The sequence below is a fragment of the Nothoprocta perdicaria genome, unplaced genomic scaffold, assembly GCF_003342845.1.
Source record: "Nothoprocta perdicaria isolate Ctin4 unplaced genomic scaffold, notPer1 scaffold_7, whole genome shotgun sequence".
In the NCBI taxonomy this organism is placed as follows: Eukaryota; Metazoa; Chordata; class Aves; order Tinamiformes; family Tinamidae; genus Nothoprocta; species Nothoprocta perdicaria.
Window position 1 is genome coordinate 7,049,920 of NW_020455976.1, and position 25,497 is coordinate 7,075,416.

General features: G+C 35.6%; 1 protein-coding gene across 1 annotated transcript in view; it reads left to right on the forward strand.

The window, feature by feature from the left end:
- ATRNL1 (attractin like 1) overlaps positions 1-25,497 on the forward strand; it is a 406,499-nt gene that overhangs the window by 284,259 nt on the left and 96,743 nt on the right. Inside the window, exon 28 of the mRNA XM_026050694.1 lies at positions 10,710-10,817. Coding sequence (XP_025906479.1) covers positions 10,710-10,817 — 108 coding nt within the window. The remainder of the gene's footprint in view (positions 1-10,709; positions 10,818-25,497) is intronic.

The window sequence follows — 25,497 nt, forward strand, 5'->3', positions numbered from 1 at the left end:
TATTACTGATATCTGATTCTATCCTGGGCTTTCCCAATTAGTGTTCCATGCAGAGGTCTTACAGTTGTGGAATAAGGGATAATTATATGAAGCAAGCAAAGCAAGCCCCGTAGGATGTGAATCAATATTATAAAGGGAGGAAAATTATTTTTGTAGTGTCTTGGAGCCTTTAGCTGAGGGCATTGGGACTTTCTGCAGTGTATCTAGTGTCTGGTGCCAAGTCTGAGCAGCTCTGAGGAAATTGGTTCATCCAATTGGAGCAGGAGCAGTTGATTCCCATTGATGCAGGGAATTTGCGATGGAGATGTTACCTAGGAGTTGTTCCTGTGGTATTTAATGACTTTTACACTCCTCTTAGGGGTACRTGGAGCAGGCAAGGAGGAGTCACCTCCTGCAGAGTGCTCCACCTTGAAGCAGGACAAGATCAAAGTGTGCGGGTGATCCCAAACCATAGGCAAAGGAAAAAAGCATGCATCTCTRCAGAGATTAATATCATCCTTAATGTCTTTTGAATTGTGTATTCGCAAAACATRCTTGCTTAAATGACAGTATTTCGTGTAATGAACAAATAACTTTTTCTTTCTTTTACCTCATGTCAACAATCAAGCATCCATCACAACCACCAGATTCTAAGAGCCCTGTATAARAACATCAACTTATGTTCTTGGGTTTGAGCATTAGCTGCTAGCATACTCTCCTCCTCTCTGGATGAGTAGGGGAAATTAATTAGCCAAATCGTAGTTGTCATGCTCTTTTTTAGAAGTCCCTGAGGATGAGTCCTTGCCATGCACTGAAGTAAATATAGGCCCCCTGAGACAAATTGCTGAAGTTTGTGGCACCTTTGACTCATAGATCATATCTTTGTTTTCGTTTGTCTCCCAGTTAAAGGTGGTGTTTTTTTTCCTTGGTAAATAAATTTCAATTAATGAAATTCCAGCTGTCTCATGCATTATGGTGGTGTAAATTTGAAAACATTTAGCAGATGCCCACATAAAATCCATTAGCACACAGAGGTTCTCTGACATTTTAAACCAATGTCTCCAGCTGGAACAAATAACAAAAAACAAGTTTACATTCTGGAAAAATTTATGCCTTTGTCTAATGAAGGTAAAAGATTCCCACACAGAAAGGTGCATATTGTAGAAGAATATAAAAATGTCCTATGCTCTCTCTTTTGCCAGAGGGAAATCATGAATACATTTTGATTCTTTTTTTTTTCCTTTGTGCAGACTATATGAGATTGCATAGAACCGAAAAAGGAACCAATCAGCATTCAAAGTGAAATACAATAATATCGTTATCTATGTTTTCCCCTAATATTTTATCACTTTTGAAGACAAGTGACATTGTCTGAAAAATAGCAGTCAGGAATTTTACTTGTCTCTAAGCCTTTTAATCTGATACATTTATTTAAACAAGGTAAAGATTGCCACAAAAAAACTATTAGGAGTTCACTATTTAAAATTCTACTAGCAAAGTCAAACTGGAATCAGAAGTAAAGGAAGGGGAAAGGGAAGTATGTCCTTCTGTTGCTTAAAAGCTTGCCATTGATCCTTTGGAAACAAGTCACACTGGAAGAAAGGAAGCAAGAGAAATAATGCAGCTATGCATAGAAACTGTGATGGAAGAATACAGAACTTTTTGCAGCCTAGTTATTCTGTTGACATAATCATCACAATCTGTGTATCTTTAAATGCCTCCTTGTTCTTGTCTGTGTGCATAAGTGTGTTTTGGGAAAGAAAACAGAAAACTGGGTGCTATGCAGAAAACTTTCTCTTTGTTATTTGTGTTATTATTTATTGTGGTAAAAACCTGACTTTTAGTCAGGTGTGACTTCACCATTGTGCAGAGGGCCAGTATAAGGCCCATTTTCCATTTGGATCCAAGTAAGCCTCTGAATTACGATTTAAATGATGCATAATGCTCATTATCTTGTCTGCAGCAAAAGGATGAGTTCTTTACTTTAAAATACTTGTAAAGTGACATCTGTGTGAGGGTTTTCAATGCTTTTCGGTGTTTCGCTATGATTTAAATTACTACACTATCAGTGTCTTCAAATAACTGTGGCAAATTTAAATTTAAAGTCTGTCAGTTAGAAGGCAAATTCTAAGAACTTATTGATAGTGCTTTTTCTTTTAAAAATAGCTAACCCATGTCCTAACTGCATACAGCTATGATGGCATTCTGGTAGCATACTTTTGTCTATTTTAAGGATTTCTACTGCAAAGGTAAATCAAAGGTGAATATAGTTGTATATAGAATAGTTTTTGCAGAAAGGCAGTTTCTGCAAGATGTTTAGCACATTGGTTCCCTAAACARTAAGTGCTATCCAGTCAAACCAAATGAACGAAACTAAATGTGTCTGGAGATTTTGACCCAGCTGAAGCTGCTGCCTGGAAAACCCCATCATTCTTGCTCAGGAAAGCCACCGAGCTTCCCTTTGACTGTGTCATTGCCACAGTCCCGTACTTGGCTGTCCTTTCGCTTGTAAATTAGAATAGATGAAAGCTGTCGAGCCAAGGCAGTGATGGAGGCTAATTTGATGTGATATAATTGATGAACTCTAAATCGTCCCACTTCTCTCTCTTGAAACAGTCTGACTGGGGCTCAAAATGCCAGAGTACTGTGATTTACACTCTCTGTTACTTTTATATTGAGCATCTCAGCATGGCAGCAGTGAGGGATTAACTCCTTCACTAGGTACGTTTGACTCTTAAATAATCCTTATTAGAATATTGCAAGCTTCAGACTTCCTTATTTCAGTTGTTCCCTGTCATTTTCCAAGAAACYTGAAGTTAAACTGCCTTGGTTTCTTGTTTTCTTCCAAAGCAAAGGTATGTTCTCTTGCCTTGCTTTCTTAGTTTTATAGCAGGAGTGGAAAGCTTTGGAATCAGTGTATTGCTCATGTATATGTAATACAGATATTATGCCATTAATAGATGTAATATCTCACATCTGCCAAATTTGTTGTGTCAAACTTAAAAACAAAATGAACAAATGAGAGCTGCTTTAATTCACATTTCCACTCTGATCAGATAGCAGACCTGCATCTGTTCCAAAGCCCTTTACTCCACTACACAAAATGAGTTGGCTGGGGCTATTCCCATGCTATTCCTGGTAGTGGTTTGTGCCAGATTCTTGCTGACCTGAAAGTACTAGCTATTGTGGACAAATCTGTAAAGTCTGGAATCTTTTTCTGGAGAAGCACACAAATTTTGGATCAAGATCCAAGTTTTAAGTGAATTAGATATCCCAAATCACTCTGGAAATCGAAGAGAGACAGGATTTCTTGCAAGGATTTTTGTACGATCTGAATGAACAGACCTGTTTGGCTATCCTGGCTATCACTCCAAACTCTAGCATTACAAGTGAGTTGTAATTCAGTTGAGTATGTGAAAAGTTATTAGAGCTGTTATTGGAGCTTCACCCAGTRGAGCGGTGAATGCAGAAAGGCTGTCGGAGCCAGGATGAGTCTTTTAGTGAAAAAGGAGGCAGGTTGGGCAGGTTGCCTGCTGCACTGGGCAGTAACACAGGCCTAATTTTGTAAAGAATGGGCAAGAAGAGCTTTACTTGCCCAGTGCAGTAGCACGGGCTGGCATGACATGCATGCCCTGCTTCTATATGCAAAGCTATACAGCTCCTTGTGCCAAGTACCCAGTTAGATAAGGGCAGTTCCCTTCATCTTGCTCAGACTGGTAAATGAACCTCTCTTTGGTCTCCTTTGCAGGTAATGATAAAGACAGACTTCATCTTTTATATGAACCCATCCCAGAGTTTTTCTAATCAGTGTTCTATATTTATCTTTCATAATTTTCTATCTGTATTTTAATACAATTGTAAAGTTGTATTAAAGAATGTGGGCATAGAATGATGAAGGAACAGTAATGATGAGTCTGTGTTTTATATTTATCTGAAAATTTGCTGTCAAGATTTTGAGCATCTGAAATCACTATATGGGTCCAGGTATGGAGCAGAAACTTTGGCTTCTCTAAACTGGCCTAGTTTCAAGGCAATCATAATAATTTGGACCTTATGTTTCCACATCTCTTCACATAGAAAACACATTCAGTGCCAACAATTTTTATTGTTTTGCAGGTTAATAAATTTTATTTGCAAATGAAATCTGCTTCTGCACTTCAACATCTATTTCTGACATTGTCTGTGCTAAGAAAAGTCAGGTTTTTAAAAAGTGCTTTAATTAAGAAGATGAAATAATTGACTGGAATGCTGCAATTCTGTAATTGGCGAACAGAAGAATCAATAGTAAAGACGGACTAAACTCCTGCAAAAATGGGTTGGGGGAAATAGTCTTGTTAAGCATATTTCAGAAAATGAGATTATAAGGGATCAGAAGTCAACAATGTGAGTCATCATATTCTTATATTGTGCCCAAGATGCATGATGTTATCAACAAAAGACCTAAAGTGTGTGAGGTGAACCTTCTCTTCTGCTCTACCCCTTTGGGGATCCAGTGTTCAAGAAAAATGTCAGGTGATTGGAGAATGCAGAGGGAAACATTGAAAACTGGAGCAGGGGTGGTGAGATAATACTGAAATATCTGTTTCTTTTTAAGCTTCAGAAGGTGGAAGGGAAACTTCAAATTCATAAAGAGCTCCTGTAAAGAAGAGAGTACTTTTTCTTATTTGTGGATGGAGAAGTGCTCTCTACTGCAGATCAGACAAGAAGCAATTGGCTTAAATGTCAGCAGGGAGATTTAATATAGATTTTAGAAAAGACCTTTCTAACAGGGGGACAGTCGGGCACTCCAGGTTTCCGGAGCACCTGAGAAACTTCCAACACTGGGCTTCCTTTTTTTGAGAAACGTGTACAATGTGTGCGTTGGGTCGTGATCACACTGCAACCTGACTTGCTGCAGGATGATTGCAYAGGGGCGAGCAAGATGTTTTTGCGCTGCTGTTAATCCCCATTTTCTTTTATTAGACAGTATTGATGACCTTTAAATCTTTTTGAATTGCCATAGAAACAGCCTAAAACTTTATTTCAGGGGTGGGGATAATCAGCTTGATGTCTGTTGATGGAAAAGACTCTTGTCTAAGGTAAATAACTAAAGCAGCTTGTGCCCTTTGTAATAATAACAGATAATATTTGTAGTGCCTCATTTCAAAAAGAGGGAGTTAATAATATGGATAGGATACATTGTGATTTTGTTAATGTAAGGTAGTTACATACTGTGTTTTATTCCACTTATAGCCATGACACTTATGTTTAAAGTACTATGCTAACAGTCTTAGTGATTCTTTAGATGTTTCCCAAAGCATTTATTTATGTCTCACCATTGTGAATGTAGGAAAGGAGTCCAAAAACTAGTCTACATAATCCACAGCACTTGCATCTCTTTTTTATATTCTGAAGTAATTAATTTTAACACAGAGTTTAATATATTCTTTTATAAATATCTTTCCTTGGGCAAATACAGTAGAATGTCTTATGTGGAAACATTTTAACATATATAATTAGTGGATTTTATTCTCTGTTTTTGAGCTCAGAGAATTGGTTTGCAAAAAGAATATTTTTAGAAACTTTCTGTGAATTGGAAATGGCTCTGCTAGCTAACAGCAAAATAATCACAGATTGCTGCAAGGTTTTTTTTATAGAAGTTTTTTAAAAATCCCTTTACAAAAAAAAAACAAAAAAAAAACTTGATTAGGAAGGAAAGTGCACTTCTGGAGATAGCAAGGGCTACAGGAAGACTTGAGAACCCTTAAAATGATTATTGTTCCAGAACCATGTAAATGTGCGGTGTGAATTCATAGTGCACTAAGTGATATAAGAGAGAYGAGGATTAGATCTTGTTTAGAACTTAAATTTTAAATCTCTACCATTGTGATAGAGAGTTGAATTTTGAGCTTGTTGTTGTTTCTTAGCACCCAAAAGATTTTTCTGTGGTAAATTGATTTTTAGGGGAAGACATCTGAAGATTTGATCAGAACCTTTTTTTAATATGAGCCTCCAGTCATAAATTATTGGCAAATAAGCATAAATGATGATATCATTCCCATTGTAACCAGCTGCTTTTTATGCTCTCACTATTTAAAAATTGGAATACTATTCCAGAACCAAACGGTCCTAAACCTGCAATCACAGTAGGTTCACATTTTGCTCTTTGCTTACTAATGTGTGATACATTAAATATCTGTTCCTGGGATCTAGCCACAAAATGACCTTTTCAGGGCTCATCCTTTTTTCTCATTTTTGATTTGTTCAAGAGAAATTACAAACGACTGGTATTTGGTTTCCAAAAGGGATACATAAAAACTTGACCTTTTGGTACTGTTATTTTTTGGGATGTGTACACTGTATTTTAAGTATGTCTTAGCTGTTGTTTGCTGGCCTATGTCTAGTTTAAATAACCCTTCATTTCATTCGGTGTAAAGATAGGACCAGAAGTACAATTCCTCTCTTTTCTTTCTTTTCTTTTTTTTTTTTTTYCCCATGACAAACCTTTACCCCTGAGATAATACTTTTTCTTCAGGCAATTTTAAAAGAATATGGTGTGGAATAGGCTCTGATATCTTAGGAGCTTTCCTTGTAGCCTGTTACATAGTTCAAACAGCATGTCCTATCACCTGCATTGCTGTCATAGMTAAGTGTCTGTTCAAGGAATCCTTGCTGTGGGTGCACTTGTGATTTAATAAAGTGGGAAGTGAGTCAGAGGAGAGTGGCCAGGGTTGTTGAGGAAGTTTGTGAGAAAGGGCAATCAAATATGGACCACCAGACTGCTTTCCTAGGCATAGTTGTTCCTGCTGTTTGGTTTCCAAAGCTGGAGTCAATATATTTCCTGTGAAAAAATGAATGGCAGGCTTTACACTTTTCCAGAGAAATCAGCTGATATGGAATGTAGGTAAGTGCAGTAAGCTATTCAACAAGTAAATAAGAAATTTCTCTCCTTTCTAGCTATATAAATAGCTAATTTAATTTGAAGAGATTTCCAGCATCCATCATTACACTGAGAAATGTTAGAGAGAAGGCAGTCTTTGTCTTGTAGACATTTGAGCATATGATCAGAAGTTAGTCAATGCATCTCTCTYCGATGGTTCCAAGTTTTCCTTGTTGCAAAACTCAGATATAGTTCATGGCATTGCTAATGCTTTAGTCATAGCCTTTTAGTCATTTGGAACAGTAGTTCACAGTACAGAAATAGGTGATGAGGAGACAAGCTTGCAATAGTTAGAGATGGGTGATGAATAAACAGAAGAGGAGGTTGAGATTAGGTATTTGGAAAACTGTGTCACTAGGAGAGTAGTGCAAAACTGGAACACATTGCTGAGAAAGGTTGTAGAATCACCGTTCTTGAAAGCATTCTTGAAAGCTTAGAAAACTCATATAGACAAAGCCGTAAGTCCTGCTCTAGTGTTAACAGTAATTTTCTTGAGGGGGGAAAAAGACAAACAAACCAAAAGAAAAATCTATAACATGAAAGAATAAGCCTATACAGAAGACTGTTCTCCTTCCAGTTGCCATATCCTTCCTTGCATCTGAAGCAAGGTACTTAGATGCCTGCCTCCCAGAAGGAAAACTTTCTTAGTCTCTCTGCCAAAAATATTCTTAACACCTTACAAGTCCTGTCCTTGCTTGTCCTTCTTCTGGGTGTCAGTCTGTCCCATGCATTTTGCATACACATGTTTATGGGTGCACTTTGTGGCACACCTTTACCAAACACCTTATCATGAATAAGCTCAATTGTAGGTGCAGACCTGCAGTAAAAAGAGCTTCAAATTGATTTCCCTACTCATCTTATCCCAACACTAAAATGAACATATCTTTTTCAGCTATCCTAATCTATCAGTCTGTGAAGAATATCTTTTACTGTCCAACAAAGACAAAGTACACCTGTCATAGCTCCTAAAATCTCATGTGCTGCATTAGGGTTTTTTAAGTCAAGGCTTTCCTAAGAGGGTTGTATGAAAAGATAAAGAAAGAATCATAGATAAAACAGTGCTAGTCGGAGGAGCAGTGTCACATTCCTCAGGAGAGATCAACTCTTAGAATAAAAAGTGTCATTATAAATAGAAAAGAGAAAAAAAATACACTTCCTGAAATATAAAAGGTTTAAAAAATGTCAGTCTGTACCTATCAAAATGTCGAGTTTGCTGATGTAAAAGCATTTGTGTTTTGTTTGGGGTTTTTTTTTTGTCTAATGTGTTCTATTATACCTGAATATGAGCTCAACATTAAAATACTTTGAGTCTAATTCTAAACATTGTTGACCAAAATAAAAGATCCAAATGAAATATTTCTCCTTAAGAACTTGGCAACAAACACAGTTTCTCACAGAAAATTTTAAAGAGAGTTTTCCTAATTTTTAGTCTGTTGGCTGAATTGCAGGAATATGTATGGGCTGTAATTGTAGCCCATACATTACCTGTATGGGCTACGTGGAAACAGCATGTGGTTGGAGCAGAGTGTCGGACCTCAGTGCCACTTGAGATGTGATAATCTAACTCACAGAGACTTTCTGTAATTCCAGTTTTGCTTTTGTTCCAGTTTTGATACAGTTGCAAATAATGGGAGCTAATGACTTTTTCCATGCACAAAACTGATTTTAAGCATTTTAGTTTTACTGTTTTTCTCCTCATTCCCCCTTATTTCTCCTGTTCTGCACCTTACAGGGAGCTTTAAAAGGCTGAACAGAAAGCAGAAGTATTTTGAATAGAGCACTTTTCTTTGATGTGCAAGTGCTTAACTGCCAAATTCAGCAGCACTTCGTGTGCAGCTGAACATTTTAAAATTTCATTCTTGTTTAAAGAGCTAATTAAGAATCTTTTTAGTACTTTTCGCAAATGATAGAGTATCCAAATTACGGACACTACCTTGTGAATGAAAAAGTTTTGCCGAGTGCATGGCCAGGAGGGCCAGCAGCAGAGATGGAGAAAAATGCTAGTCTTCAAAAAGCACAGGCTATATAAAATACATATTCCTATATAATCTGTATTAAGTATTTTAAATAATCATTTGTACATTTGGAGTGTAGATTATTCTGATCATTTAAGTGTTTCCCTCAAGAATTCTGCCTTAAAAAAAATGTTTTCCTATAAAAAGTAAGCATTTACCAATATCTCTGTCTGTAGACTTATGATACTTTAATGATACTCTAATGAGTTCCATATGGCATGACTAATCTGATAACCGTGTTCCTTTTGTTTTTGCTATGTTGGGGTGTAAAAGAGCTAGATATATTAGTTCTAGCATCCAGTGACTCAGTAGTTTTATGCTTTCAATGTTTGCAATCCCTATTAAATTTTTGGTAAGACTGGTGGATCATGACAGTTATTTCTGTCTGTAAAAATCTATGAATATATTACTTTGATGCATGGTAAATGAGTATATGTAAACAAACAGATTTCTTTAACAAATGAAGGGTTAAAATCTTCATTTTAAACCACCTAAATGTTCAGATTTTCAAAYTGAGCTTTTATTTATTCTGAATGTAGACTAAGCAGTCTCACCCATGGACCTATCAATTATTCACTTGATCTGATATAGTGGGATCCCATTTGTGCAGGTGCTTACTGACAAATACATTGAATGTTTATTAAAAGGGCACACAGGAGGGAAAGGAGTTTGGTGACTACTACACTCATTTGATTTTAGTGGTACTGCTGCTATTTTAGATTTCTAAAGGCAATCTTAAAATGCAAATAAAGCAAGCACAAGAATTTTACAAAATAAGCTTGCTGTGTTGTTACAGACTTCATAATAAGCTGCAAGCAAATATTTGCTTGTATACCTTCTGTTATTTCAAAGAGTTTCAGTGCATCAGTGCATCATTCAAAGACTACGATTTCAAGCATTCCAAAGAAATAATAGGGAATAAAACCCCAAGAAAATGAAATTTAGATTGATCTTTTCTAATAAAATATTTTTGCAAGTGTTTTTGGCTTTTCAAGATGCTTTGACATCCTGTTCAGTTGAAGGAGCACATGACTTTAATTGCACGACTCATTCACTTTAAATATTTAATAATCCTTTTATTAGTTGCACTGAACCAGTGAAGTAAGATCTGTAATATCTAGTGCTGGTCATCATTTTTATTCATCATGGTTTAATAAGAATTATAATTACAGATTGGGGAAGAAATATGAGTTAGGTTTGTGGTTTTGCTTGGGACTTCTGTGCACATTGGTGCGATTGGAAGGGATTATACAAGCTCTGTGAGCACAACTGAGCACATTTGAATACACTGATGCAGGCTCCTAGTACTGACACATTATTCTTCATATTTAAGTAACTGCAGAAAAACTGCTGCATAAAATTATGAGTCCCGACACTATTAACTCCATCTGGCTTAATACAAAAGTCTGGAAATTTGAAGACCAAGTGGACTTGTTCTTGGCAGGTGTTTTAATGTATGTTTTATCAATGGAATTAGACTTAAGCTAAATTTCCTGCCGTTTTCCCATATCTGTTTCAAACTCACAGGAGTGTGTCAGTTATTCTGAGTGCATAGTTAGTTAGAGGAGCCTTCATTTGGTGATTTTGTCAGAGTTCTGGCTGCAAGACCGTTCGTAAACAACACAAGCCCTCCGGCTTGAGTCATCAAGTAAACGTGGATGTGCTAATTTATAATTTTAATATTATAAATATGTTATTTTTGCATGTGATTTGCATTCTTATGGTAGAATAGCCTAATATCTGTGCATTTTAAATGTTTTTTTTTTGTTAAAAAACCCTCATTTTTTCCCCATCAGCAACTTATGCGGGAGCGACAGCAGATGGCCAGCCGCCCCTTTGCTTCTGTCGATGTAGCACTGGAAGTAGGAGCTGAGCAAACAGACTTTCTCCGAGGGCCATTAGAGGTAGGAACAGTGGTGCTGACAAGGGACTGTGGTGCTTTGCATATTTGTGTTGCTCGTCGCATCTGCATCTGCTTCGGGCTGATTACCTGGAGCTGACAAGTCGCGGCTACATGTGTTAWGCCATTTTCAAGGTGCACAGTTTTAATGCTATGACACGAGCTGTAACAAAAGCCACTGGAGAATCTATTAGCCTCGGCTGCAGTGACAGCCAGCTCACCTGGCAGTGCCTTCTGGATGGATAAGAGCTGATGGAATTTAAGATACATGCATTGCAAAGGAAGCAAGCCTCATGCTCGGTCCTTCGAGTGTGTAGTGCCCCCTAGTTAACATCTATCTTAATTAGCAGAGATTACAGCAACCAAGCAAATAAATGAAGCAGCGGTGAGTTGAATTTCAATGTTTGCCTTCTGTGTACAGGTTTAAAAAATGCAGAKGATACCTCTGCATATTTTCATTTGCGGATAATGGCAGCATCCTTTTATTGCAATTGCAGTACAATGGAAAAGAAATTAGAATATGCAAGGCAATGTACTGTTGGAATAGTGAAATAAGGCATGAAATGCAGTTTGGAAGTTTCACCTGCAAACGAAGGGAGAATTTCAATTTCTGGATAATAATAGATATGTAATCTAGCTTGGGCTTTTGGTAGGACATAATCCTCTATTCCTTTACTTTTATTTACAATATTGTGTTTACAGTTATTACTTTATCTTATTTATGGTGGGACCTGGGAATCGGATGTGATAGCTCTGAAATCTTTCCAGATTGTACTTCTCTTTTCATTGCTGCCAATTCCTCTTAAATTCAAAGCTTCTCCTACTTTTCTCAATAGCCTCTTTCAATGGAAGATTAAATACACTCTATCAAATCTCTGAGGTTCATGAAGGAGTGAACAATGTGAAAAACAGATTCATAGCAGAAAGAAAAAGAATCAGGTCTTGAATACATATCAAATTGAGGCTCTCTGTCCTGTTACTGTGTGGGAAGCAATCACAATTGTTTTTGCTGATATAGTTTAAATACCTGGATTAGATAGTGCATAAAAATGTCATATCTCTTTGAATAAATTTTGTTTATTTACTGACCAAATACTCAAACAAACCCTCAGCACCATGCTCATCATATTTCTGTCTCCTTTTACCTTGGATTAAAGAACCTCTCCAGCTCCCTAGACTGACGACACAGTAGACTGTACTTTAAAGTTAACTTCATTGAATGTCAGTTTTTTTTTTCAGGGGGAGAAGAGTCCAAACTAATTTTATGCACAATGGTTACTTAAACTTAAAAAGTAAACAAAAAGTAAACATCACAAGTTAATTACCAGATTTTCTTCACTGGTATATTTATTTAGCACCAAAAAGAGGTAGATGCGGAAATATTTTAATATTATTTTGCAGGCATTTTTAGCTTTTTTTTTTTTTTCTGAAGTATTTACTAGAAATTGTTTAATATTCCTTATCTGTGATGTTTTTCTGAATTAACATACAGACATACTGAATGGAGACCATTCAGGGTTTTCTCGGCATTGCAGTACACTAATCTTTATCAAAACAAAGCATCATGCTGAAGATTAGATTAATGTTATTCAGCGTATGGATTGGCCTTTCATTGGCCTTTTGATTGATTGGCCTATCCTGTAAAAAGAACCATATTAAAATATTTCAAGTCTATTTTGAATTTTGAGGAAGGTCAATAAAAGTCATTGCTTCCATTATGTTTTTTATTCTGAGCTTTCTTTTGCCTTGAATAGCATGTGGATCTTACATGCGTTTTCCAGGATGTAATGCTTAAACACAAGAACAGTAGGAAACTAGATAGGTAGCTATAACTTTATTTTGTTGATTAGAGTCACAGAACTATTTTCATAATCCTATGATAGCTGTTGTCCATTGCATTCATTTAGATTTTTCTGAGTAACAAAAGAAAAATATCTAGTAACTTCAAAATGTTCCACTTGTAGAGGCCATGCCCAGACATCGTGTGGGTTCCAATTGTAATGGTGACTCACTGCATCCCCTCATCTCATGCTTTCATTCATATTCAGTGATGCTTTGGACCAGATATAAAGTCAACGACATTGTTGATATATTTTTATTGATGTTGTAATAACTCCAACACATTGTATTGATCTGTGGGTCCTTTGAGCACAACATACTGTCATCACTACTTCATATACATTACTGCAGGTCTCCCTTCAACAACCTAGCAAGAATTCTGTTCATTAATGTCATCCGGCTTACAGGATGGTGATTTTATACAGACTACTGTCTGTGCTATCTATAATAATTTTGATGTTTGGATACCTGTCAACATTCATATAAACATACAAATATRATAATTCTGGTATGTCTTTTTCTGGCTCTTGTTTTATTATTTGATTATTTTTGATCTAGAACAACAGTTCTATTATAAGGTTTTAGACTTTTTTTTTTGTCCAGTGTTTGGAAGGCATATCTAAACAAGAAAGAAACTAGACAGTGTGTTTAAGATGATTGACTAGTTTACATAGTTACAATATAACTACTAATATTTGGGTCTATTTTTGGCAATAGATAAAAAAAACCTTGAAAATGTTACAGGGGAGTGCTGAATCTCTTTTATTTTGATCTGTCTTCCTATTTTTGCACCTTATCAGTCAGTCTATTTCCCTTATTATTTTGGCAACAAGATTACAATATCCTCAATATAAGACCTTCAAAAGTCATTAACCTGCATCATCTTCCTCCTGATTTCTACTGTGTGAGTGCAGTTTTAGGAACCCGCAATAGTCTTTGCTATTCCCTATATAAACCATATAATTCTTCTGTCTTCTTCTGGATGAAGAGAAACCCTAACATCTCAGCACCAGCAGCTTCACATAGCTGGGGATGCAGCCTGTTAATGAACAGGGAAAGACAACATGAGAAACTGCTTATTCAGAGGGTTTGATAATCCTTTTGTAATAGTGTCATAATTTCATCAGTACTAGGATCATGAAAAATGAAAATGGGATCACTGATAAACAGTCACAACTTTTCTTGTCACTCAATGCCCTAAATATTAGAAGACTTTTTATTCCTTTGATTTATTTTTTTTCCCTAGACCTCAAAGCCATTTCCAGAGCTGACTGCTCTTTGCTGCTTAGCATATCCCAAAAGCTAAATCATTTAGATTATCTTCATATCTGAGTGTCCTATTAGGCAATTTCTTAACCCAAATTCAAATCTCTTTTCAAGATTTACTTCTGCTATGCTGCCTGCAGTCATTTTAGTTAATCTGTATGTTAACTGAAAAGAAATAAAAATGTTTGTTTCATCCTGTTTGCCATAATTTCTGGATACTTGTCTGCCYGTTCATAGTCTATTAATTTTTTTGGAAGAGAGATAGATAGTTCCTGTGAAATATGGCAAACTACTATAAACCCTAGTGTATGGCCATGCTAATCTAAGCAGCATGTACTTTGCTTCATCTGCTGGAATAAAGACAGATGTATTATGGACTGCAAAAGAACCAAGTGCAGATATGCTCTTATGATGATCATAATTTCAATATCTGTACAGTAAAACCCAGATATACTTATTTTGCAAATCAGTGTTCTTTAATAATGATTTCTAAAGAAACAAATGCAGTAAACATTTCAATGATTTTTTTTCCATTGAGTTAATGCATTTCCTGTAGAATTCCCATGGGTAATAGACTATTCTGTACATCTGACAAAGTAAGATGGTTTCCAGAATTTTGAATTTAAAGTAAAATTGGAAGCAAATTTATTGGAGCAAAATTGGAAGTGATTCCCTAACACTAGTAATTATCTTTATGCCAAAAATGGCTATTAAAAATCAAAGTTACTAACTAAAACAGAATAAAATACAGAGGTTTGTGGACTTAGGTAATTGAAGTTCATTCTAATGAGCTCTGTTGCTGGTTTCTCCTGTCAATAAAGTGCTAGAACTTTTTAACTTGCTTTACAAATAAATCTAGTTTAGCTGGGTTGATTTTCTAGTTTAATTTGATTAATATGAATAATTTAATGAATAAGTTTTGAAACTGCAGTGTAATTACATGTAGTATTTTGTACCAATGAAACCAGTTGTTTGCTTTATTAGCATTAGACTTTCTTTATTTTGATGATATGTCTAATGTAGATATAAAAAAAAGAGGTGCTTTCCAGCTTTTGGTTATGGGTCATCAGATAGCTCAGTGATATTCTCTGTTCTCAGGGGCTAAATTCACTCCTATTTTAAAAGGATATCAATTTATGGAAGATAATGATGAAGTGATTCCTAGAATGGCCATTCTGTTTTCAGTGACTGTAAAAGCAATAATTATTTGGCATCAGGAGCTATCAAAGACCATTGTACCTGCACTTCTTGCTTTCTTAAGAAGTAATGTATAATAATTTTTAGTGTTGAAGATAGCCTATCAGGCCAACTGAACTCTGAACACTTAAAAGTCCTTTCAATGATATTTTTGTATAAAATACTAATGGACTTGATTGTTCTTTATTGTTACAGTGGTACAAAATATCTTGTGGGACAATTGGACTTTCTCCTGGTGAAGGGAAGGATAGTTTTGCTGGTTAAGCTATCTTTTCCTATCTATAGCATGTGGAGGCTCAATACACYACAATATCACGGTATGTGCTGAGAAAGGTGGAGAGTGCAGCTTGTGATCTAGTCCAGCCATGATGATATAGAACAATTACAGGTTGTTCTGAATGATAGCAGGGATGGTAAAAGTCCCAGCCTGACTCAGAAGAGAAGAAATACAGTTTAGATACACCTACACTCTCAGTTCGTTTCAATTTCCTGCGAAACCATGGTTACTTAGGTTCTATTTGTAACTAACCTCTGAGGAGTTRTTGTACGTATATATGAAGGCCAGAAAGTGGTTCTAGAACTTTCACCCCTTAGTTTGACTCTTTTTTTTYCCAACTAATGCTTTTCTTTCTTAGTTTATCCTAAGCTAAACTAAGATAATTTTTTATTTATTTCTGTTAATTCCATGTTTGGATTAACCAGCTGAATATTAAAACTGGTTCTTCTGTAGATCAGTGTGATATTACATGCTGGCCACAGAAGAGCTTCAGAAACGTGACCTGATTACTGTTTACTTCCACATGAAGGCCTGCTTGCACTGTGTTAGAGCTGTATTAACTGAGTTTGTGTAAATGAACCTCAGGATCCTCACTGTCTTCTCTCCCAGCTGGCTGTAACCTTACTTCCTGCTTGCCATGATTCAAACAAATTTGTTAACATCTAAAAGGAAGCAAAGAGACTGCAAGGTCCTAATATATGATCACTGTGGAGAGACTGTGTCAAACCAGTCTGAGGTCTTTTTCTGTCAGGGTAACAGAACCTCTGGAGAGGGCAGATGTGGTGTCATAGTCGCTGACTTTCATCAGACTTTTGACAGATGAGTTGACAMACGGTATTCTCAAGCACACAAACTAGTAAAACTAGATCTACTATGTGAGTGTGAGACTTATTGAGAAACAGTATTCTGAGGGAAGCTGTCTGCCCCAAATGCAATGTGAGTCAGCTGGAAAGGCCTTAGCAAAGTGTCATGTCCAGTCTGTGGCAGAGCAGCTCAAGGAGGACAAAATGAACAGGATCTTGAGAACAAAGTGAGCAATCAGAGACTGAGAAAAATTCAACTTCAAAGAAAACTCAACGAAATTAGACTATTGAAAAGCATCAAATAACAACCTTCAAATATGCAAAAGCGTAGTAGCAATCAGGAGGGCAATAATCTTTTCTTTGTGTGCACTGTAGGCAGCAGGTAGTATAATGGACTTAAATTGTAGCAGGAGAGGTTTAGGCCAGATATCAGAAAAAACTTTTCGCCTCMAGGGTGAATCACTGGAAGCAATTACCTGGGGAGGTGATGGAATGTCTTTTCTTAGAAGCCTTTTAGAAGAGGTTGGACAAACAGGAGCCATATACCCATAACTGCATTAGGTTCTCTCAGTTCTCTTTTGATTATGATTCTGATTGACTGCTAGCTGTTCCTTCTGCRTACTCTCTCTGAATTTTCAATTTGTGTGGGCTGAACACTTTGATTACCTTTTTTACATTATTAGTTTACGATTATAGAATATTTCTGATCCTCCTCATTGCTATTGCTGTTATCTTGATTGATTCAAATCCTCTGCTTTCCTGCAAGATTAGACAGTACTAAGCCATCTCTGACCCCCAGTTCTCCTACTTCTTCTAACTTCTCCATGACTGTAGGCTTACTGAACATGATCTCTAATCCATGCTGGAAAAGCCTCACTTTTCTTCTAAAGTCTGTATTCATGACATTGTTATTTCTTATTTTAACTAGTGCATTGCCATTTTTACAGACTTTCAAAATCTAAATGTCACRTATTGCTAGTTTCAGCAGAAATGTAGTCAGTTGATACTTCAGAAGATAAGAAGAGCGATCACCTTTTCTGCTTTTTCTGCTGTTTTTTTTTAAATAACACTCAAGTATTATACTAAATTTCCTTTTCACTGTCTCAAGAACTCCATTCTGATCTACACTTTGACCTTAACTGCTGGGCGCATTCTTCTCTGCCCACTTAGTCTCATCTGTCTGGAAAACCTTCTTTCTCCTAAATTACTGACTCACTTTATTTTAAATCCTGCCTTCCAATCTTTCTTTTCTCCTTCGCAAATGATTGATTATCCCTAAGCATCCTTTTATGATACCATGTATGACGGATATTATATCTTATATAAAAAAATCAAATCCTGTCATTCTCTCTATAGAGAAAAGCACTCACTTGAAAGCAGAAGAGTTTAGTTCCTTCAAAAACTCCTCCCTCTAGAATGTGCTGTTTGTCACAAAATAAAAATTAWGGATTCCACACTATTTATTTTCTAGTGCAGTTATATGCAGCAGTGTAACTCTGCCTAGTCAAATATATTTGCATATGCATAAGGCTTGTAGCTTCTCTTTAAATTTATATCTAGAGATGTGTGAAAATTCTGAGCCTGTGATTCAGAGCAAATACTGAATCTAGTTGCTCATGCATTCTAGTCACACCTAAGATTTTTTGTATCTTGTGTACTACTGATAGTCAATATAAGTGTAAAAAAGTTCAATTCTTTGTCTGAAATCAATTTAACAATATTTTTGAAGTTCTAAATAATAATTTTCTCCACAGTCCACAGTTATTTTGATTTTGTTCATTGCTAAGATACATGATACCACATCAAAATTTGTTGATGTCTTGACAGAATCCATAGAGAAGKTTTAAAAATTCTCAATTAATTCTGGTATGTGACAAATTTCTAAACTTTGARAAACACCTTTTTAATCCCATAGGTCTCTTGCTTGAATTCTGTTGACTCAGTTTACGCTCTTGGCTAAAGTCACATTGTARGAATGCCTTAAACGTGTTGTATAGGTGATTTATGTAGGCTGATCCTAATATTTCATGCTAACAAGAAAGTGAAGCTTCTGCTTATTGGCTTATAACCTATGAGATMTATAAATCCTCGCTGAGTTCTGAAAATCTAATTTTGTTCAAGTTTTTTTGATAGAAATATATCTTTCCACTTCACAAAATTTATTTTGCACATGTACTGCATAATCAGATGATTGCAGAAATTGCTTAGATAGAAATACATGATTTATGTTGAACAGAATTACCAACAAATTTCATGCTCAATTGAAACAATTAGCAGAAATTTTGGCTGACTAACTAAATGTAGGTGTTTCAGCAGTATTGGCATACCATGAATAGATATTGTTAAAATGTTCTATTATCCATGGTTGTAAATTGAAAGTATCAAAATACATATTCTGATTGTTTTCAAGCACTAGAGTTTAGCTGTGCTTGTAAATGTTATGAATAATGACATTGTACATGTCCTGTATTCATTAGGATTAACAAATACAATCTTGTCAACATCTTATTTTATAAAGTAGATATGAAGTTCAGTGAATGCAAAGCAAAATATATATGTATGCATGTGTAGGATTATCTTTGAACGAGATATGTTTGCTCTCAGTGGAAGAGCAGGAGACATGTATTTCATATGGATTAATTTTGCCTTTGCATATTTTGAGAGGCAGTTTCTTTTCACACCGAGCATTTAGAAAGATATGTCAGTAACTGCAGACAGACTGGATCACTCTTCTTGTGTAAGGAACCCAGAATTTCAAAGAGACTCTGAAGAGGCTGTATGTAAATCATAGGAGATAAACTCCATGTTTTGGCTTTAACAAAGCAGAGGTTGAGGCACTGCATATTTTAGAATTTATCAGGGCCATCTATACAAGAACTCCTTTAAAATCTCAACTGTATTTGTGATAAGTGATTGCTTCTARTTATCAATATAGCATATTTTACAAATTTATTAGTCTTCTATAACAAAGACTATAAAACATTATTGACCATTAGTATGAAGCAGTAAATTTTTTAATAGATATGTATAAAATAAAATTTTCTTTCTTTTTTCTTTTTTCATCTTTGGGGCATTCAATGTACTGGCATTTTATTTAGAATAGGTTTTTTACTTTCCAGATGCTATTCCTCATGATATATCCTTGTCAACACAACTTTTTTCTTTTCTTTATTATCCAATTTATAATAAAAATCTAGGAAGTTCAAAGAGACACTTGATATCAGCTGCTTTTCTTATGTGTCCAGGCCTTTAAAAAAATGTACAAATATTGAAACAGCTGCAGTTAKTAAATAATGTTATTATTCAGTACTACAAGTGCCTTCATGGTTATTTATCAGTAAAGCTACTAAACCTTTGGAAAGGTAGGCAATAAAATTATTTTATAAGGGGCATTTTTTTTAAATGGTAGGAAACAGAAGAAATCAGAAGTACCTTTTAAGCATGCTGTAATATCAGTTTATTAAAAAAAAAAACCACTATTCAGTGACTCAAAGATACCATTTCTGTTTTGCAACAAACACACTAAAGAAATGCTAAGACATTCTTTATAATCTCTACTAAATATAACAAGAGTACCTGACACAACTTTGGCAATGAGGTCCAATGAGATCATTTTCCTCTGCGCATACRGATGCAGCAAAGTACATATTTTATTTTTGCATGAAGAATAGTTTCAAATGGTATTAAAAAGAAAGATTATATATTGCTATTTTCTAATAAGCGGGGTCAGTGAAATAACACTTAAGTGAATATGAATAGAAAACCTTTGCAGACTTCTGTCCTCTMTGCATATACAGCTTAATCATGAAGGGCAGTGTGTTGAGTTATTCTCTACTCCTTGCTGATCTTGGAAAGACAGAGTTGCACCAGGGCCAAATCCAATGCCATGCACATCCACTAGGACACAATTAAAATTGGACACAGTTAAACTAGTGAAATTACTACAGTAATTGCAGAAATACAGCAAAATTATTTTTAAAAATACTTCTATTTTTCTCTCCTCACATTATGTTTTAGAGATAGAAATCATGCTACAATCTGAAGAGTTATTTTTCTTCCTCTTGAAATATTTACAGCATTTTTTTTGTTGTTGTTATAGTAGGAAATTTCCATGGGCGCTATCTGTAGAAGTGAATGCAAAGCACAATGTCATTGCAATCTATCAACACTATATCCCCATTTTGCTGCTCTTTTTGCACAATGAATAGCTGAACATGATATTAAATAAGCTTCTGAAACCCAAATATCTTCCTTATTTGTGCCTTTCTATTACTTTCTATTATATAAAGATGTAGCATCTCAGGGTGATAATGAAGTTAGCAGAAAACTGTATGGCCTATATGAACAGTTCAGGACCTAGAAGGAATGCAATATTTCATGTATGACCTTACAGGAAGATTCAGGCTGCTTTAGGAGCAACAATTATATATCCATAAACATATAYGCTTGCATAAAATTGCTGATAAATCTCCCCTAATGTCACTTCTTCACTGAATGGGAAATATATTGCCGAAATTTGTAAGCAACCCACAGCACAATCCCCGAAGTCTAGTCATAGTGCTACAGTTTTCATATGCACTACATACATGCACTGATATTCATAAGAGAAAATGAAATAAAAGCAGTTCATTTAGTGTAGATAATGTTTGTGGAAGTTTGGTGATTATCCATGACAGATGAAATGCAGTTTTGATGCTTGGAAGAGGACAAAAGGAAGCTATGAGTTCTATAATCTAACAAATATCTTTCAATGTTAAGAACAAAAGTCAATATTAAATAGCAGTTCTAAATTATAAGTTTTATGTGATCTTTCCTGAAGGATAAGCTGCTGTCAGTTAGTGTACCTAGTACATAGTGATTCCAAAGATTATCATTTGATTTATTAAAATATAATATGAAGAGTTTTTTGAAGCCKGTAGCAACAAGGTTTGGCTAGCAATTATACAGTGGGCATAGGCAGACTGGAAGGTAAGTAATGCACAAGTAGCTTCATTCATTCTGTTAATAATAGATTAATCTCTTCTCTCTTTTTTCATTATAATGAAACAGAACTTGATCTTCACTTCATTGCAGCATGTGTAGGAGGTTTCACTTGCTTGTATTTAGTTTGTTTATTTCAGTGCTTGTTTGTGCTTATCACCATAATATCTGATTGCTTTCTGTCAGTGAGAGGAACATCATTTGTTTCTGATGTCTGTCACATTTCTTCTCTCATCCTATTTCCAAGAAGAAGCACGGGCAATGTCATACTTTATTTTATTGGATGTATATGTATTACTGTGCATTTATATGAACGAAAGTGAAGCCAGAGAAACACATTTGAGACTTTGGAAAATGGTGGGGAAGTTTGTGATCTGCTGACTGGGTAAGATTTCAGTTCACATTTTTAAGCTAATTCTAAGGAAGCTGGATCTCCTGAAATACTTGAAAATTATTTTGTACCAAAAAGTTCCATTGTAAGGGAAGAGCAAAACGGTCCATAGTTGATTTGTTCTTGGACCTTCAGGCAATGTTCTAGATGTGCTGGCCTGGCTACTGAGTATCTTGAGGATAAGGATGTGAAACTTTGAACTTGACCCAACTTAAAAAACACCGGGTAGCTCTGGCATTTTCCTGTATGTGGTGTCTTATATTTTGTACAGCATCAACTACTAGAAATGTAGGACCAAATGAATGTTGCACTCTTTTGTAAGCTCTTGTATCACAGGATATAATATTAAAATCGTGCTTATAAAGTTTGATCAAGGAAGAGGAAACTCTTGAAAACTGATGACTTTTAATGAGCAGTCAGAGTTAGTATTCTCTTTGATAAGGACTAGAAAGATATAGATACTCAGGGAAGTGGGCACATCCTGCTTGTGTTCTCTTCTCCACTCTTAATAACCAAATGGCAATTCAATTTAACAACTTATTGCTGCATTGGCTCAGTAACAATACTAACTTTACCTTTTAAAGAGGCTGCATATGAAACAATTGTTCTCAATATCTAAAACCCCTGCTGCATACTGAATTTAGAACAAGGCTCCAAATTGCGTGGAGATCCAATCTTTATTTCTCTTTCACAACTAGAGATACAGAGGTCCGGTAGCAAATAGCTGATTAATATCGTGATGAATTTTGCAAATGATTCTATTTACCTGCCATTAATAAAAGCAGGAGGGAAAGCTTGTACCAGGAAAGTAAGAGGATAGAGTCAGTTAGAGCCGTGAAGTCAAGTCATTGCAGAAGCAGTAGTAAGTAGTTCATCCCTACAACTCTTGCAAAGTATCAAAAAGGAGGCAAATAAATCTACCTACTCTTTATCTACCAGCACTTCTGCATGATCAGGAAATGTCCATAAGGCAGAAGAATGATGCATTTTAGAAGAGGAGGTTTTTTGGTGGCAAGAAACCTGTGGAGTAACTGTTGTTTCAGTGCTGGGAACATACACACAGGTCAAGTGTCATGTGAACCTACTGCTATAAAGGGTCATAATAATAAAGGGTCATAATACCAAAAGAATGGACGTGAAACAGTCAGGCTGTTTGATTCAGGACTGGAGCATCCTCTCTGATGCCGATAAGATGTACGGTATAGGCTATGTTCTATAACAGCTTACTGAAAATAAGTAAGCCTATGATTTTTTAGCTATGGTTATTTAACAGTTTGTTTGCTAGGAATTTCACCCTTGTGTATAATAGGGGGGTGGAGGAGGCGAAGTATCAATATTCTTATTATCTTGAAATCCCTTAATCTATACTGATGATAAGACTTYGTTGCAGCTACCAAAGAGAAAGAATAACATGTTAAATTGATCTGTGTTTTTTTAATTGGTGTTGCAGAAAAATAATCTATGAAGTTTATTCTAGGATTAGACACTACACATCAAAATGAATGCATGGGAATTTAGTATTTTATTGATCAATATTGTTGATGTAACCACAAGACTGTTGAAATAGATACAGTATTTAAAAAGATGATCCACAGTTTTTGGTAAGCCCTTAGATATTTATACATGTGCCTTCAGATTTGAATGATGATAATGCCAATGTGAGTGTTACTTAATGTGAGCACAGATCAAAGCTAAAAGAAGTGATGTCAAAGGAATAAAATATCTTCTTTGTCATAATGGAGAAAACCCTGTGTGAACACTGTATGAAGTGACCTGTTGCTGGGTTTACATATTCAGAGATCTGTTCTACTGATGTTTCCCTTGCTGTTTCTTTCTTTATAACATGACACGAAGTTATAGCTATACTACTGTGTGGCACAAAATACTTTTAAGCTGCTTGTAAGTCTATGATTTGTCTTGTTTTTAGTGTCATAATTAATAAAGTGAGGTTATTCCAGTATTTGTRAGGGTATTCCAGTGAGGGTATTCCAGTATTCCAGTTATTATCATAAACTAAGTGATATTTGTAGAGTATGTAGTTAAGCTTAGTTGAAGTGTGAATGTCCTTTTTCTGATTCGTAGTCTTAGATCATTTAAGTAGTAAATTTCATAAAATGCAGAAGAAAGGAAATACTTTAGTAATTCAGAATATTATTATCCTATTTGAAACAGTCTATTGGCAAACAATATTTATTTTTGTCTTCAGGTATGAAAATGCTTCTTATCAGTAGGTGTTCACCCTACTTTATAAAGAGGAAAACAGGGAAAAAAACTGGAAGCTCAAATTTACTTCTTTTCTATCCAGTGTCCTTCTCCTAAATGATAGGATTTATATTGGCCTTTTCTAATCTAGTTATGACTTCTAGCATAACAGAAACTGTAAAATATAACCCAGTAATTAACTATAGCTATTCCTTAAAATACAAATCTTAACTAGCACTTATTCAGAAATATGATCTCAATTTAGAAATATCAAATGAGGTATTAGGAAGGATTTCTCTCAAGAGGTTGTGGCATTGTAATGCCGGTTGTAGGATTTTCTCTTTAGATGCCTGACCGAGAATTGAATCGAGAGTCATGTGTTGGAGCATGTGTGGTTGACGTGTTGAGATGCTACTGCTAGCAGAAAGCATGTTATCCRGCTGGGAATACATGAAATGGGCGACATTCTGCTTCCGTTTGGGAAGTATCTAAAATCTAGTTGCAGAAAGCTTCTTGAGTCACATCAGGATTCACATCTAAAAGTATTCTCCTGGAATTAGGTGCTTGTACAGTTGCTTTCAAGAAAAGAGGTGCTGCTGCTACTTTTATGCTTTGAATGCTTTTTTATGCTTTGCTCAGAGATTAGAATAGTTAAGGAGAATATAGGAGGTGGGATTTACATGCCTTCATCAGCCAATACAGTCAAATAATCACTGCTCAATGACATCAAAGTTTGGCTATGGGCTGATCTTGTCAGCCTCTGTTGTGACTGTGCAACTGTGAAGGAAAGAGCTCTTGAGCAAAAGCAGCTTGGGGGAAGCGTGACTCTGTAGCCTGTGACCCAAGGTGCTCTCCTGGGAGACAAAAGATATTAGTTTGGGTTTTCTAATCCTTGCATCAAGTGATGTTAAAGCATTTAATCAGAGTATACAGTTTAACTTTATAAATGGTGATTGAAGTACCTTCAATCAAGGCATTACCTCTTTCTTGCTAATGCCTTAACAGTAGGTTACAAAACTGTACTACTGACTTCATTAACCTGGAATTATTTATTGTTCTACAGAAAATTTAAGTAGACAAAGGTTTACCTTGATATGCATATGCCTGTGTGAGACACAAACACAGTCTTTTAATCCTGCTTAAACTGCAGTAAATTCTGGGTATGTTGAAAATTTTACTCTATGAACTTACTGAAATTTATTTTGGGAATCAGTGTCTTAAAAATAGGAATTTAAATTCTAGGCATCCTCACATCAGTCACAGCTGACCCTTTTGAATGTGGAGCTACAGTCTTTCAGTGGTTTATACCTTTCCTGCTCTTTATGGGTCCATTTAAAATAATGCATCAGCTCGTGTTCTGATAAATTGAAGAGCCATTTAAGATTTTGGAGGTTTTTTTGCCTTTGTCTATTAAAGCAAAGTGCTCTCAAAGTCTTCTACCTTTATTGGTACTTGTTGACTTTGATTAAATAGCCTTTTAAAGTATATTCAGCAAAATAAATCGAGCTCTTCACATTGTAAAGGATGTTTTCCAGACCACAAATTGTTCTGGAGTTCTTCTTTGAATGCTATGCAATCCTCCAACTTTTATCTTCACACTTAAGACACTGGGACTGGATCCAAAAGATGAGATCTGAAAGTTCTAAACTAACATAACTCTGATGCTTAACCGTCACTAAAGATCTGGTCAAAAATGCCCATAATCATCTTACAAGTGCTATATAGAGGC